The 17,580-nt window shown below is 39.7% G+C and overlaps 1 protein-coding gene across 2 annotated transcripts; it reads left to right on the top strand.

Annotated features, from left to right (window-relative positions):
- Positions 1–2,889: 2,889 nt before the first annotated feature.
- Positions 2,890–17,570, top strand: errfi1b (ERBB receptor feedback inhibitor 1b). 2 transcript variants are annotated; one of them, XM_089009433.1, is made up of 5 exons: positions 2,987–3,027; positions 7,387–7,458; positions 10,211–10,339; positions 11,768–11,841; positions 14,162–17,570. In XM_089009433.1, exons 3-5 carry the CDS (start codon positions 10,233–10,235, stop codon positions 15,061–15,063), a joined length of 1,083 nt encoding a protein of 360 aa, XP_088865559.1. In that variant the 5' UTR covers positions 2,987–3,027; positions 7,387–7,458; positions 10,211–10,232; the 3' UTR covers positions 15,064–17,570. The 2 variants fall into 2 exon arrangements, with proteins under 2 accessions (XP_088865549.1, XP_088865559.1); XM_089009423.1 differs by lacking the exon at positions 7,387–7,458 and having other exon boundaries at positions 2,890–3,027.
- The last annotated feature ends 10 nt before the right edge of the window (positions 17,571–17,580 follow it).

Below are 17,580 nucleotides of genomic sequence, written 5' to 3'. Positions count from 1 at the left end.
AGATCGGCCCGCCCTGACAATAACCCCCACAGCCTCCCACAGGTACCCACAGAGGGCCCACGTAGCAAACATGCTCGCCCGTGTGGCAATAATGTCCAAGCTGGCATCATCTCAATGTTTTGAAATTCGGCAGGTCAGCCTCGGGTTTACGACTAAATGGTGGGATGACACAACAGGAAGTAGAACGAACGCCATGTTTGTCAAAGCGTATGAGTATTCTTTGTGTAAACAAACTCAAGTCATGTCATGGGACCAGGACAGTGAGTGATTGCCGTAATACTGCTGTTGTACTCCTTTGTTCGGTGGATGAGTTTACACACACACACACACACACACACACACACACACACACACACACACACACACACACACACACACACACACAGGACGCATGTGGATATAAACCACTCCTTGATATACAGTATATGATTTGCATTTTTATTTTTTATTACAGTAAGCTTAGCAGAAGTGATCAGCGAAATAGATGGGATCAACTGAGTTCACTGAGTCATCCAGTATCTTTTTTAATTGATTTATTTGACCTCTAGTTCAATAGCCTTGTGTTTAACTCCCCCGGGAATAAAGTTTCACATTTCCCTCTATGTTTGCTGGAACATTTCTGTGAAGAGCTTTCATGTTCTTTGTGGGTTTATGTGGGTTTTATCTGGCTTTCTCCAGCAGTCCCAAAACATGGAAGTTAATTACACTGAAAACACTGTGAGAGACGTGAAAAATAAAAATACAATGGCTATTATTTCGAGGACACGCCACCCTGTTATGTTTTGGGTCAAAGTGGCCCTTTTTTAATTTACAAATAAAACACAAAATGTATTTTAAATTCACATTTACCCCCTTGTTTCATTTGGGGAATAATAAACAAATGTGCTGATCAATGAAGAATGTTGGGAGAAAATATGAAAACAAAATGTTTCTCGGCAGGGTCAAACTTTGTTATACTAGGACATGTACATTTTTTTCACAACAATCCAAAAACGGCATTAATAATTCTAACCGGTGTGTGTGTGCGCGCGTGCGTGCCACTTACAACTTTTTGGAAGCAGCAGGTTATTATTTACAGCACTGTAGTTATAGTTAATATTCAGCTAGCCATTGATTCCGCTAGCTTAGCCTCGTTAGCCAGCTCGATGAGTAAAGTGGACTGATAAAGGCAAGGGAATGTTGACGTTTCTCACAGTAAACATAGCCAAAGTGAAAAACAAGGAGTGTTTGTTTTATCGAGGAGGAGGATCGATTCCTGTGTGTCATAAAGAGGTATCCATCAGTCACGAACGCAAATGAATACCGTATATTCTGGTGTACAAGGCACACCAGAGTATAAGGCACATCCCCAATGAATGGTATATTTTCAAACTTTTTGCATAAACTGTACTGTATAAGGCGCACCGGACTATAAGGCGCACTTTCAATGAATGAAAAAAGTTTTACCAATATAATATAAAAATAGAGTTTTCCAAAGATAAAGCACACGACATTATACGGCGCTACAGTAGAGGCGGGGGTGACGCACTGCTTCTTCTACTAACAAAATTTGAGTCGGTGGCTGCTGACAGTTATTGAGAGTCCTGGTTTGGCTCAACATTACTTCATATATACGGTGCAGGTGCGTATAAGGCGCAGGGTCATCTTTTGAAGAAAATTAAGGCTTTTGGGTCCGCCTTATACACCGGAAAATACGGTAACTGTTGTCAAACCGAACGCAGCGAAGTTATAGAGTATATAGTGTACGGTAGTTTTTACAACAATACCAGAATATTTCCAATTATGGACAAATCTGTGGCTCAAAAATGAAGCGCAAAGTCTCTGTTGCCATAATTCACAAGTGAAATTGCGAAAATCATTGCGAAGAGCTTCTTAAATATACCAACAATTGCCTTTACATGTATTCATCACCTATTTCCTCTCTTTATATTATTCAATCAGAATTAGAATCAGAATCATCTTTATTGCCAAGTATGTAGAACACACAAGGAATTTGTTTCCGGTCGAACACACTGCACTATAGTATCATCAGCAAAAACATCACATCACATCACATCACATCACATCACATCACATCACATCACATCACATAATATAATATAATATAATATAATATAATATAATATAATATAATATAATATAATATAATATAATATAATATAATAGTAAACGACTGACACATTATTCCCTTTGATGATTGAAACTCAGTTTGAATGTGGAATAAAAAAACATGAAATAGTGATTTACGTGTATTGTATAAGAGTTAAATAAGGACTATCCAAAAATAATGAAAGTGAAAACCGGCAAATGTACGAACGATTTAAACATAACGACAGTGATTCTTTCGATTCTTGTGACTACAAAAAATGCAAACATCCTTAAAAGCACAACAACCATTTTTGACTACATTTTTGACGATGAAAAGGTTTCTTCAGCCGTCATCTGTACTTCTTTCAAAGAAGTACGGATGACGGCTGAAGAAATTTTTTCATCGATGGACCACCCCTGTACGACTGAGAGCTTACACAGATGTATTACATGACCAATTTTTCTTTCGCAAACTACTTGAAGTGATTCCCAACTCGTGCTGTGAGAAATTTTCCAGTCACAACAATCAATCCTTGTTAGCAATGTTTCATTCAAGACGGGATAATTAAATGCTCTTCCGTTCGATGGCATAATGCAGTCTTGTATCATCGAGTGATGTCGTTCTGATAAAAGAAACAATTTCACTCCACCTTCGTCAAATGACAAAAAAATGGTGGTGGTGCAATCGGAGCGATTTCACATTGTGACGTCACGTTGGAAACAGTCTTCAAATGATGCGTTTTTTCGTTTGACCTTTTAGGGAGCGTTTCTCCTTTAAGAGGATGCTGGGTGGAGTTTTGAGGACACCAGCGCATTTATGCCGAGGCGTGCTACGTCATCCAGCCACAATGAGCGCACTTCACACTGTTGTTGACGCGTCATAATACACATGGCTCCCTCGCCGATATGAACGAGAGATGGAGCAGAAACACACAGTCGGTGAGTACTAAAATAGTGAACGTTTGTATGAGGCAGAAGAGGTGGAAATTGAGTCGACCGCTGAACAGTTGCCATTCCAATGCGCAGAGGGAAAACTGAGATTTGCTTTAATTCAGACTCCCTTAAGTGAATTGACGGCGAATAAAATTAGTGAGCGACCACAAACTCGAGAACGTTTTCTCTCCTCTTTGTGCTAACGAACTCGGAATGTCCCGTTACGCGTAATTTCAATGCTATGTGAATTTAAATGGGCTCTCAATCTAAAAACGACCGGCTGCGACCTACCGAGGGACGGTACCATACACTACGTATACGTTTAAACACATAGAAGTACACTACCTTGTGTTAAAAAAAAGTCCACGCTCGTCTTTTAGTAAACGTACAAACACACTCTAAAATGTCTTTGAATGAGAAAAAAAATAATTGATATAATGGTGAAACCAAAGTTTCCATCCAAAATAGTTTATCCTTCTCATTAGCTTACACAGTGCTTGTATTAAAAAGAAGAGAAACACGAAATGTGCCACGAATCACTTGTATAGACGACAGCATTAGCCAAATTTTAGAAAGTCACGAATGGAAAACATCTTGATTTATTTAATTCACCACATCATTGCTTCAGTTCCTGTATGTTGCCACTCACCCCGTTTTTTTCACCTCGCATGACCCCAAGATCTTCAAGATAACCTGCATTTTTTGACAAAAAAAAAAAAACAGCGTTTGTTACAACTTTAGCTGTTGTGAAAGCCAAATATAAATAAAAACGTATTGTATTACAGTACATACAGAAAACTTTACGAAAGGATAGTCACAAATTAGCTATACTTGACAATGTTGAATTTTGTATTTGTAGTTACTTACCACCACTAAGAATACATCATTTTATGATATTTTTGTACATTTATAGACAAGAAGTTATGATGAGATAAACTTTATTTGTCTCACATTGGATACATTCCTTATTCACAGAAGCAAAGTTATTAAAGGAAGAGAAAAGGAAAACGAATAAGTAGGAAAAACCAAAATGTCCTGCATATATAACGAAGAGTAACTGGACTATAAATAGTTTGCTCAACAGTGTAGAGCATTTTTCTTGGTATACGCAGCAATACCGTTCCAGCTATTACAAGGTCAAATTGCCCTCAAACGTAACATGTTGAGATGAGGGTTGGAGTATTTTATCGACACTACAACCACAAAGATCAAATTAGATGCGGGTTCACACTGAAAGTTTCTTTTGGCCTTCCCGTTTTCTCCCTGTGTATGTTCTTTCCTGGTACATTGGCTTGCTTCCGTGTGGTGTTTATTTAATCGACTGCAGAGGGTACAATGTGCTTATTTGTAGGAAAGGGACTATTTGAGAGGGGGCCTTTATTTGTACTCATTCTCATGTTGGTGTAGGGCGTAGCTTGTAAGACTGTGCTGATGTGTGTTCCGTTTGTCATGTTTTACAAAGTCCTTTTTTTTCTTTTTAAATCAGCCAGGGGCGTTTTTTTGGGGGGTGATTAAGCCATACAATTAGCATGAAATGGCTTACATTGCAGACTCCATCCTTGAGAACGAGTTGTTCCCCAACTTACCGTTGCATAAAGTGGAATCGAAAAGGTTCTGGAGAGGTACTCTCTGTCCGACTGCAATTTCCGGAGCTCATGCCTTTGTCCATGCCCCGCTTTATACACTTGGGACGGAAAATCTAACAAATCAGGATGTTCTGTGCCAAACCAAACGATACCTCTCGGCGGAAACATAACATGGAAGCAAAGTGACCTTGAGAGTTTTGAAAGGCGCTAATAAATGAAATATATTATTATTATTATAAATACTTGATTGACAGCGACGGAGGCGAAGCATTTCAGTCAACCATCCAATTAATTGGCGGAACCGGCTCTTTTTAAGATTGTACGACACGATACATTCACTCTGTCGTCATGAAGCAACGAGGGGACAACCTAAACTGGTTGCCAGCCAATCGCAGGGCACACACAGACAAAGAACTATCAGCGCTCACACTCATACCTAGGAACAATTTCGAGTTTTTAAGTCAGCCTGCCATGCATGTTTTTGGAATGCGGAGCCAAAACCCAAACAGCCCCTGGGGTCGCTTTCTTGACCCTTGAACATAAATACTTAAAGGACAACCGACACCAACTGAGCTGTACTTCATAAATATACATAAAAAGAAGTTTAAAGGACAACCGGCACCATTGTTTTTGTTTCCTAACTGACACCAGAAAAACATTTTATAGCATCTATAATAGCCAAAACACGCAGGCTGATATTTTTAGTCAAATGCAAAACACCAATAAAAATGACTTAAAGTGCGCTAAAACTGCAAAAAATTGAGCTGCGAATTGGGGATTTTCAGAAAGTCCCACCCCCAGTTTGTGACATCACGGCAGGACGTCTTGCCTTGCTCTAGAATCAAAACAATGGCTTCAGATTCAGAGAAGATGCTTTCTTGTTACTCATCCAGTTATGAATATGATTCAAATAATTCTGAAGAAGAAAGCATAAATGTTTGCAATCGATTAAAGGAGTCATCCCATATCAATTCGAGCCGTCAATGACAGCAGTGTAGCACCCAGAAAATGCAGAAGATGGCGCCCAAGTAATTTGGAAAATCACTTCAAATGACTTACTGAGCGTATTTTACAAAGATTCCACGGCATATCGCTATACCTTACGTTTTAAGACTCGCTCTGAATATTCAGGAAGTTTTGTTTTCGAGTTGATGACATGACGTCACGTCTGGAACGCCCCTGACCGAGAAAGCGACACACAATACATTTTGGGTACTTTGTTTGGTCTGAAATCTTTGTGTTGATCCGTGTTGATAGCGAAATTTGAAGGAAAACACAAATAATGTGATGGTGTTGCACCAAGACTACTATTTGATACTAGTTGACACAAATTCCCAGCAGACAAATCATCCCATTTCCAACGGAGCTCTGGCGCCATCTTGTGCATTTTCTGGAACGCTACATTGGCGTCCTGATGGCTCGAATTGATACGCAAGTACTTCTTTAATCGATTGCAAACATGTATGTTTTCCTCTTCACAACTATTTGAATCATATTCATAACTGGATGAGTCACAAGAAAGCATCTTCTCCGAATCTGAAGCCATTGTTTTGATTCCAGAGCAAGGCGAAGACGTCGTGGCGTGACAAGGGGGCGGGATCTTCTGAAACTTGCAATTTCCAGGGTCATTTGAAGTAGTTTTGGGACACTAACTCATTTTTATTGGTGTTTTGCATTTGACTAAAAATATCAGCCTGCGTTTTTTGGGTATTTTAGATGCTATAAAACGTTTTTCTGATGTCAGTTAGGAAACAAAAACAAAGGTGCCGGTTGTCCTTTAAATTTCTTTTTATGTATATTTATGAAGTACAGCTCAGTTGTATTATCGCTAAGCTCTGGGATGACCTATTCGTCTGTCGATATTAGCTCTTTCGGGCACTCTTCCTTCAGGAGTAGAATAAGCCGTTTTCTTTTTTTATTTTGGTTGGTCCTCCGGTTCATATTTGAGCAATGTCGTCCGGTCTCCATGGTGTGTGTATCTTCTGTCCTAACCTCCTGGGAGAGTTCTCTTGCATTCTCAGGCCTGCTTCACTGCACTCCAAAGTGTCACAAAGGCCCATTTATAGCTGAGAGTGGCTCCATTCATGCGCGCTCAGCCAACTGGCGTACAATTCGTCCATTGCCGAGGCCCACTGGGCGGATTTGATCCCACTTTTTTTTTTTTTTTTTGGAAGGAAGAAATAAATAACCAAATGGCCGCGTGGGACCATGTTTGGTTATTTGTCTCTTTGGAGTTTGTTATGCATGCTCAGCATTGTTTAACCCACTACACAAGTGGAGGAATAAATTAGGGTTTGCAGACTAAATCACAAGAGAAAATTATTATATATACAGTGATACCTCGGTTTTCGACCATAATCCGTTTCAGAAACCTGTTCGAAAACCGATTTGATCAAAAACCGAAACAGCACTTTCCATTAAAATCAATGTAAAAAATCTTAATCCGTTCAGTCTAAAAAACAACTTTTTAACTATTTCATCGCATAAACCGGATAAAAACTTAATAATAGAGCAGGTCATGTGTAAAATTCTATAAAAACAAACTTTTATTTTCACCAATTTTCTTTCTGCCACGGGGCGTGTTGGCACCTACCCCATCTTGTGCATTTTCTGTGTGCTACATTTCTGTCCAGATGCCTCAAAATGACACGGAAGGACTTCTTTAATCGATTGCAAACATTTATACTTTTCTCTTCATAACTATTTGAATCATGTTCATAACTGTATGAGTAACAAGAAAGCATCTTCTCCAAATCTGAAGCCATTGTTTTGATTCTAGAGGAAGTCAAGACGTCCTGCCATGACGTCACGAACATGGGGGCGGGACCTTCTGAAACACGTCATTTTCAAGGTCATTTTTAAGTAGTTTTTGGACACTTTGCGTGTTTTGGGTATTTTAGATGCTATAAAACGGTTTTCTGATGTCAGTTCGGAAACAAAAACATGGTGTCGGTTGTCCTTTAAATCATGCTTTGGTTTTGAGCGTTGCAGTGATACCAGGACACGATGACTAGTTTTCCTACATTCCCCATTTCCCCAACAAAATAAATACACATACAAATAAATGACCCAAATAATAAACAATTAAATAATTAAACAAATCAACAAACAAACAAACGAACAGATAAATAAACAAATTAATTAATAAATAGGTATATTCTATTTCTATTTTATATTTCTATCTATTTATAATTGTATTTTATTTATTATTGTATCTATGCTTGTCCGTGACTGTAACGCAAGGGTGTCAAAGTCATTTTTTGCCACGGGCCACATTGTGTATGGTTTCCTCTCGAGGGCCGTTATGAATTTGGGGAAGCCATTAGAATGTTTAAATCCCTTCAAATATTACACATGGAGCACACAGCAAATTAATGAATAACTCGTTTTCAAATCTGAAGTCAAGAATAATGACTTTTATTGTGATTGACATCCAAAAATATGAAATTTTGGCTCAGATTTTAGCAATCAACATGGAATTTAACAAGTGTGATTTGCTTTCGCGGGCCGAAAAAAATGATGTGGCGGGCCGGATTTGGCCCGCGGGCCTTGACTTTGACACCTGTGCTGTAAAGTGTCCTTGAGAGCTTTGAAAGGCGCTTGAAATAAAATGTATTATTATTATTATTATTATTATTATCATAAATAAAAAAAGAAAATACACTACCGAGTGTACTCGCCTCAGGTCAGGAAAAGGATTTTGAATCCGGACGAGAATGTGCCTACATGCGTGGGGGCAACCGAGGATTTTGCATGTACCGCGTTGAAGCTTTTCACGAAGCATCAGAGGAATCCGGACAATCGGCTACTGTTATGAACGCGGATACTGAACGCTCTCATGACCACACAGAGGATGGGAGGGCGGCTAGCGCCGCCGCTCGCCTTCCCACGTCTAAACCGGCGCTTGTATAATTGTCTGCGGGCAGATGTCATGAAGCTGACACCTGGCTGGATGGGTTTTGTTTTTGGTTGGGATGAGTACAGCGAACATTAGTGTGTCAGGGAAGAATCTTAAAAAGAACTTTTGGAAGTTTTGGAAATCAGTTTAAGGGACGTCAAATTAGGAATTCTGTGCTCCCTCTTACAATACCAGTTAAGAGGCGAGTGGCAGTACAGTGAGACCTTGGCTTACGAACTTAGTTGGTTCCCAGACAGAGTGTGTAAGGTGAAAAGTGTGTATCCCAAAAATTAATTTCCCATAGGAAACCATTAAAATGAGAATAATCCGTTCCCAGGTCCCCATAAAACATAATTTTGTTGTTTCTAACTACACGAAATATACCTTATTTTATGTATAATAAATGTGATTTAGTATTATGATTAAAGAAATAAACTGTACTTTACAATAAAGTCATTTTATTTACCTTTGTGATGGTCGTTAATGGCTTGATGGAATGGAGTGTCCGGTTTCCTCAGCATTAAACACTGAAATAAATGAGGAACATAGGCTTCTTTCACCATCTTGAGGAATGATTTCTTGTAGGTGCTTTCTCTGTTATAATTGTATCTAGTTCTTCATCAATTGTGATCTGTTTAGCTTGGTTGGTAGCTTTTTGCATCCAGTGTACAGATGACTTGTGCGGGTTATTTCTGGAGCCTGATTGATGGGATATTTTAACCTTCCAGTCTACACTCTGCTTTTGAATTATTAAAGTTCAAACGAGTCTAAATTTCACAGTTTTTTTAACGTTTTTTTCTTTTATTTTTCACTTTTGTTTTTTGTTTTAAAACTCTGTCATCTCCCTTTCGTGTGTGTGTGTGTTTTCTCTCACTCTCTCTCTGTCTGCCTGTCTCTTTAATGTTTAACCCCCCCCCCACTGCTGGGGTCTTGACCAATCACGTGGCTTTAACTGAAGACGCCATTTTGTTTTTGGGAGAACGGCCTCACTCTCTCTCTGTCTGTAACCCCATCCCCCACTGCTGCGTTCTTGACCAATCACATGGCTTTAACCGAAGACTGGGGGCGGGGAATAAAACATTGGCCACCATTTTCTTTTTAGGAGAACTTGCTTGTTCGTGAACGACACATCACTCATTGTGGCAGCTCTGTGTGTATCCCGAAAAACAGTTCATATGCCAAGGTAAAATTTTCAGCAATGTAACATTCGTAAACCAAGGGGTTCGTAAACCAAGGGGTTCGTAAACCAAGGGGTTCGTAAGCCAAGGTCCCACTGTATTATGGACCAACTGGAGATGCTGAATTGAGGATTGGCTCACTCCAAAGTACATTACAGACATCCAGACGGAATGTAAGGAAGAGACTGCAAAAATGTTTTTGTGGTTTTGTTATTTTGACGCTGCACTTTTACTGTATTGATTTGACAGTTTGACACAATTTGCAAATGCGGCAGTCTCGATACAAACAAACCGGCTGCTTCGTGAATCATTACAGGCGAGGTTTAGCCGACGTGCGTATTAACCTTTTGTTGCCACAAATAAAATGTGTTGCAACGTTGTTTATCTTAAATTAAAAAAAAACAAAAAACAACTAGACAGTGGTAATAATTAGAGGATGTGATCAGATATCATCAAGGTACATTCATTTAAATTGAAAATGTTACATCTGGACTCAGATAGTAACTCTTCCTGTTTCAATTCAACAGCAGTGACGCCGTAATGGGTTAAATGGAGAGACCTGAGTGTTTATTTTTTTACCCTGAAACAAACCCACTACCTTCCGCAGACCACAACATGAGCGACAACAACTACTGGGGACAGCATGACTGCAGCAGGTACATGAACGCGCAGCAAACAAGTCAATTGTATATATTTTTGTTGTATATATGTATAGATTTATTTTTTGTATTAGGTTTCTAAAATAGTTGATCCATGTACAGCACTTTGTATGCAGTGATGGCTGTTTGAAAGTGCTCTATAAAAATAGTTGAGATTGCAGGGAATCCAGAGTTTTTACTACCCATTAATGTATTTATTATTCATTGATTGATTTATTATTCAATTATTCATCTATCTATAAATATATATTTATGATTTTTTTATTTAATTTTGATTTGTTGTTAGAACAAGTGTGTTTGTTTTTATTCCTTCAAAAAAACCTTTTTTTGGGGGGTGTAGAATCAGATGGATTGCAAAATGGATGCATATACAGTGTTTGTGTTAGTTTTCTTTCCTCCAAGGAATGAAGTGGAATACAGTAAAGTCTCGTTATATCGATATTCAAGGGAGTCCGAAAAAATATCGATATAACCGAGACTATCGATATATCCGACCCTGTTTGCATGTAATTTTCTCCGTGCTTGCATAGAAATAGTATCGATATAACCGGGACTATCGATATATCCGAGATCGATATAACGAGACTTTACTGTATTACTGTATCTATTAGCTAGCTAGGTAGTGTTCTATCTATTTGAGTTACTTCCGGGTTGAGTGAACGTTGGTGCGTGTGGCTGCCGCTGCTCACCCGCAGATAAAATATCCTGTGACTGTAAAGTGTCCTTGAGAGTTTTGAAAGGCGCTTATAAATGAAATGTATTATTATTATTATTATTATTAGTAGTAGTAGTAGTAGTAGTAGTATTAATAATAATACTAATAATACTAATAATAATTATTATTTTTTATATTATTATTTTTATTATTATTATTATTAGTATTAGTATTAGTATTATTATTATTATTATTATTATTATTATTATTAGTAGTAGTAGTAGTAGTAGTATTAATAATAATAATACTACTACTACTAATAATAATAATTATTTTTTTATATATTATTATTATTATTATTATTAGTATTATATTAAAATATGGCACCAATTCTAAAACCACAAACCCGTTTCCTGTACAGACATAAAAGAATACAGATATAATTAAAATATTTTTTTTGCTAAATTGCAGTTAGTTTTATTTTTACTACCTTAAAATGTGTATTTTTTTTGCTTTAAAAAAATATATATTTTCGAGTTTAATTTATTTCATTAACCAACATTTATTATTTTTTTTCAATCACCCTTATTTTTTGTTATTTTGCTTTTAATAACAATCACAACCTTGATTGATTGCATCCTGCCACACATCGCAAGCAGGATCGCATTCCGTCATCCTCGCCATGCTACAAGTAATGACTCACTCAGGATGGTTTACATGCACAAATGATTGACATGCGCACGACTCCTCAACCTACGTTTACTTTGCAGATTGTGCTTGGGCCTGGCAAGTGGCCACGTAGAACACAACTTGACCGATCAGCAAATGGTCCAAGATTGTAGCGGTAAGTTTGCTTCATATGATATCCATCCAGACTAATATTTGGATTTGTTTGCCGGTACGAAGGTTGTTTTTGCCGAACTGCAAGCTTAAAGGACAACCGACAGTTGTGTCCATAATTTGTAAAATGGCTTCAAATGTCTTCTACTGGGCGTATTTTAATAAGATTCCACCGCTTATACCTATATTTTACGTTTTAAGACTTGCTCTGAATATTCAGGAAGTCTTGTTTTTGAGTTGGTGACGAGACCGTACGTGACGTCACTAAAGGAACGCCCCTAACTGAAAAAAAGACACATTGTAGCAGTCCTTCCATCACGTCAGTGTATTTTGCTGTACATGTTTGGTCTGAAAACCGTGTTGCACCCAAAAGCCGCCAGAAGAGGGCGTCCAAGCTCCATATAAGGAATTTATCAGCCTGTGGAAACGGAGGTGGCCACAGGAGGTCGCCATTTTGTGCCTCTTTTCTGGTGATCGATTTCCCCCCAATGTTGCCTCAAAATGGCATGGAATAAATTCTTTAATCGATTGCAAACATGTATGCTTTCCTCTTCAGAACTATTTGAATCATATTCATAAATGGATGTGTGACAAGAAAGCATATTCTCCGAATCTGAAGCCATTGTTTTGATTCACTAGCAATGCAAGACATATTGGCGTGACGTCACGAACTGGGGGCGGGACTTTCTGAAAATGCCCAATTCGCAGCTCAATTTTTTGCAGATTTTAGACACTTTAAGTTATTTTTATTGGTGTTTTGCATTTGACTAAAAATATCATACTGCGTGTTTTGGGTATTTTAGATGCTATAAAACGCTTTTCTGATGTCAGTTAAGAAACAAAAAAGTGACGTCGGTTGTCCTTTAACCTCTGACAGATTTGGAAGGAAGCCATCCAAATCCGCCATTTTTGTTGTGTTGTTTCCCAAAAGCCACAGGTGTTTCTTTCATAATCAATGCCTGTCATTTGAAAATATAACTGTCTCCTGGAGGGGATCATATCACCTCTCCCTCACCCAATCCTCTCCCTGACAGGTCACCAGCTGCTCACGCAGTCTGGGCCGCGTCGGATGTTTCCAGAAGCAAAGTTATGGGAAGCTCTGTTAAGATAGTGGCCATTCTGCGCGTTAATCAGGGTGTTGTGGCTGATGTTTGACGACAAAGGTGACGGGTTAAGCCTTTTGTTTTCTAGGCTTTCACGCTCCCTTTCCTGTTTGGTATTCCTCGTTACCCCCTCCTCGCGTGTTTTGCGCCTTTCTGACCAATCAGCACGTTCGCCTGAGGGATTGCATGTTGTTTCCAGGTTTCTTGCTCTGATAGCCGTTTCCTCCCGAGAGTGAAGCTCTGATAGGCGGACCTTGAATAGATAGGATCCTAATTATTTGGACAGTGACACTCATTTAAAGGACAACCGACGCCTCCGGACAAGTTGTGTCCATAATTTGTAAAATCACTTCAAATGACTTCTGCTGAGCGTATTTTACAAAGATTCCATCGCATATAGCTATATTTTACGTTTCAAGACTTGCACTGAATATTCAGGAAGTCTTGTTTTTGAGTGGGTGACGAGCTCGACATTACGTCACGGAAGCAACACCCCTGACCGAGAAAGCGACACATAAGGCATTTTGGGTACTTTGTTTGGTCTGAAAACTTTGTGTTGATCCGTGTTGATAGCGAAATTAGAAGGAAAACACATCAATAACGCGATGGTGAATTGTTGTGTGTTGCACCAAGACTACTATTTGCTACTAGTTGACACAAATTCCCAGTAGACAAATCAGCCCATTTCCAACGGAGCTTGGGCACCATCTTGTGCATTTTCTGGGACGCTACGTTGGAGTCCTGATGGCTCGAATTGATACACAAGTACTTCTTTAATCGATTGCAAGCATTTATGCTTTCCTCTTCAGAACTATTTGAATCATATTCATAACTGGTTGAGTAACAAGAAAGCATCTTCTCCTAATCTGAAGCCATTGTTTTAATTCTCGAGCAAGGCAAGACGTCTTGGCGTGACGTCACGAACAAAGGGGCGGGACCTTCTGGAACTGAAACTTTCTCAGATCATTTTGAAGTAGTTTTGGGAGACTTTTAGTCATTTTTATTGGCGTTTTTCATCTGACTAAAAATATCAGACTGTGTGTTTTGGGTATTTTAGATGCTACAAAACGTTAGGAAACAAAAAAATGCTGTCGGTTGTCCTTTAATTGGCAAATGGGAAAACCAAGCTACGTGCCACCCGAGCCGTTCGCCACTGCCATTTTTTTTACCATTTTGATAATTCAATAGTTTATTCACTGTATTCTATTTGTGCTTTCCCAGTGAACGCATTTCGACCAAAGTTTCCATCCTACTCCGATTCCTGCAGCCTCCCACTGGACAAGACACTTGGAACTCATGAAGGAGACCAGGTGGTGCCTTATTGTCCTTCCCACCGATGGACAGTGTTTTGGGGCCCCCAGAAAGAACCCAAACCATTGCCGCCCTTACCTGACCCCGAGGAGCACATGTCCGACGAGGCAGCAGATCATGAAGTGGAATTCTTTACCAGCGAGCGACGGCCTCTCCTGCCCAAAAGCTGCCCTAAGATGGTGTGCAGGGGCAGAGGTCAAGTAAATCCTGCCTATCTGGGGGCGTCGTTGCAGCCTGAGAATGCCTCCTTGGCGTTCTCCTGGCCTGGAAAAGAGGACAGATTAACACATTCTGAGCTCGGAGTTAACGACTGGCCTCCTGTTCCCCTGTCGGAAAACCACCACGCTACGTCGCGGGGTCGATACCCAGACTATAAACTCCAATCCTCCACCAGCATCCCTTGTGAGAAACCCCGAATTCCTCCTCGTATCCCAATCCCGCCAAAAACGTACCTAAAGATCGCCGCAGACGAGGAGAAGCCGCCCAAAATCCCACCGAGAGTCCCCCTGGTACCTCCGTGCCCGCCGCGGTCCCCGAGTCCCAAAAGCCTCCCCATTTACATCAACGGCGTCATGCCGGCCACACAGAGTTTTGCTGCTAACCCGCAATATGTGAGCAAGTCGCTGTTGAGCGAAAGGGAGCCCCCCGCGACTCCAAACTCTCCTTGCATCGTTCCCATTTTGAAGGACGGCAGACAGGCAAGCGCCACGCACTATATTCTCCTTCCGCCGCGACAAAAGACGATTGCCGAGAGAAGAGGGCGACTCCTGAGTGAACCCACCAGGTCGGGAAACGAATGGCAGAACCGTTAAAATAAACCCCGCACGGACCACTTTAACGGGAAAACGACAAAAAGACGTAAACCTTACACAATACGGACGCTTTTTACCTACTTTGTTGTTTGAGGCGGTGTTTCCGGATGAAAACGGAGAGAATCAAAAGTCGATTCGAGACGCCGAGCTCACGTCGGCTACAAGCTAGCTTCGAATGTAAACGAGCAGAAGCTTCCATTTGCCGAACACGGATTCTTCATCTTTCAAGCACAATTTATGAGCTTCGTTAAAGGACAACCGACGCCTCCGGACAAGTTGTGTCCGTAATTAGTAAAATCACTTCAAATGACTTCTACTGAGCCTATTTTACAAAGATTCCACCGCATATAGCTATATTTTACGTTTTAAGACTCACGCTGAATATTCAGGAAGTCTTATTTTCGAGTTGATGGCGATGCCTGACGTGACGTCATGTCTGAAACGTCGCTGACTGAGAAAGCGACACACAATGCGTTTTGGGTACTTTGTTTGGTCTGAAAACTTCGTGTTGATGGCGAAATTAGAAGGAAAACACATAAATAACGCGATGGTGATTCGCTGTGTGTTGCACAAAGACTACTATTTGATACTAGTTGACACAAATTCCCAGCAGACAAATCAGCCCATTTTAAACGGAGCTTGAGCGCCATCTTGTGCATTTTCCGGGACACTACATTGGAGTCCAGACACCTCAAAATGATCCTGAAGGACTTCTTTAATCGATTCCAAACATTTATGCTTTCTTCTTCAGAACTATTTGAATCATATTCATAACTGGATGAGTAACAGGAAAGCATCTTCTCCGAATCTGAAGCCATTGTTTTGATTCGCAAGGCAAGACGTCTTGGCGTGACGTCACGAACAAGGGGGCGGGACCTTCTGAAACTCGCCATCCCGAGGTCATTTTGAAGTAGTTTTGGGACACTGTAACTCATTTTTATTGTTGTTTTGCATTTGACTAAAAGTATCAGCCTGCGTGTTTTGGGTATTTTAGATGCTATAAAACGTTTTTCTGATGTCAGTTAGGAAACAAAAAAAATGGTGTCGGTTGTCCTTTCATAATGAATAATACATTTCATTCGTAAGCGCCTTTCAAAACTCAACAATTCTTAAAAATAGAGATCCCTCGCATCATTCCTTGAACCTCCTCCTAGAACGTTTCTCAATAATCGCATCACACCGTGTAAACCCCCTTTGCCACTTGCCGTTTTGTATAAAGAATCGATCATTAGGTACTCTTAACGACTATTGTTGGTACTATACTGCAAAAGTACTATGTGGTATTTTATACCCCGACAATTGGTGATGTACCCCCCCCCCCCCCCAACCTGCCACAATTTAATATTGGTGAGAATTGACGATGACCCTTAAAAAGGTTTGTAATTGCCTTGAGATCCCACTGGTCCCAGGATAATGGCTTGACTAAATGAAGCTCTTAGGTCCCACTTGAACATAGTTCTCTTGCACAAATATGGAATAAGCCAGTTCCAAATCATACCATATACAGTAAAGTCTCGTTATATCGATAGTACTGCTTATTACGATACAATTTCTATGAACGCAAGGAGAAAATTTACATGCCGCAGGATCGGATATATCGATAGTCCGGTTATATCGATATTTTTTCCGACTCCCGAGAATATCGATAGAACGAGACTTTACTATATTAGCAAGTTTATTATTTTCTCAGGAAATATAATTTATGACATGGAATACATTTTTCAAGTGGGCTTAGAAGTAAACGCAGACTTATTAACTTAAATCGAATATTTCCTGCACCCATGAGATTGACTGACTGTTGTGTGACAAAATCAACAAGCTGAATTCAAGCGCCTTATCTTTCAACAGTTTATGTCAATTTTAGAATAATTTTTGTCAGCACGAGACTGAGTTTAAGTTGTTTCTAACATTTTGCCAGTGAGTATTAGACAGTACCTGCTCCGGGTCAACCTGGAAATCCTCTTAACATTCCAGTATTCTCTCTCTCGAGTTGATGGCTTGAGTTGCCTTGTCGTTCCCAAAGGAACCTTCCTTTGGGGACAATATTTTATTCCCGTCCTCTGTAACATTCCAATGACAAAACATGCTGCAATCCAGGCAGAGCGGATCCTCAAAAACTATGTCGTGCACTTAAATGTGAGCAAATCGTTACTGTATAAACAAGCTGGGCTTGTGTCAGACTTGTTATTTCATGTGTTCTTAAACATGCTACTTGAAATCTTATAGGTATGATTTTTGAAAGTATATCATAAAAAATGACTGACAGTCGCACAACCATCCTAAATATTTCATCATTTAGTCACCAAAAACTACTCATGTGGTTTTAAAAACTGCTTATTGTATCTCTAAAATACAGGTGTCAAAGTGAAGGCCCGGGGGCCGAATTTGGCCCGCCACATCATTTTATTCGGCCTGCGAAAGCAAATCAGGCTTGTGAAATTCCATGATGCTTGCTAAAGTCTGAACCAAACTTTCAAATTTTCGTATGTAAACCACAATAAGAATAATTATTTTTGA

This window comes from Hippocampus bargibanti, linkage group LG01, assembly GCF_051943395.1.
Source record: "Hippocampus bargibanti isolate YZ-2025 linkage group LG01, ASM5194339v1, whole genome shotgun sequence".
Lineage (NCBI taxonomy): Eukaryota > Metazoa > Chordata > Actinopteri > Syngnathiformes > Syngnathidae > Hippocampus > Hippocampus bargibanti.
Note: the sequence above shows the minus strand (reverse complement) of the source record. Positions and strands in the feature narration are given on the sequence as shown.

Bases quoted from the DNA above. Each gene is read 5' to 3' on its own strand.
- errfi1b (XM_089009423.1), top strand. From the start codon at position 10,233: ATGGAGAGACCTGAGTGTTTATTTTTTTACCCTGAAACAAACCCACTA. The intron at 10,340-11,767 runs GTACATGAACGC...TTTACTTTGCAG, and splicing joins GGACAGCATGACTGCAGCAG to ATTGTGCTTGGGCCTGGCAA. The intron at 11,842-14,161 runs GTAAGTTTGCTT...GTGCTTTCCCAG, and splicing joins AATGGTCCAAGATTGTAGCG to TGAACGCATTTCGACCAAAG.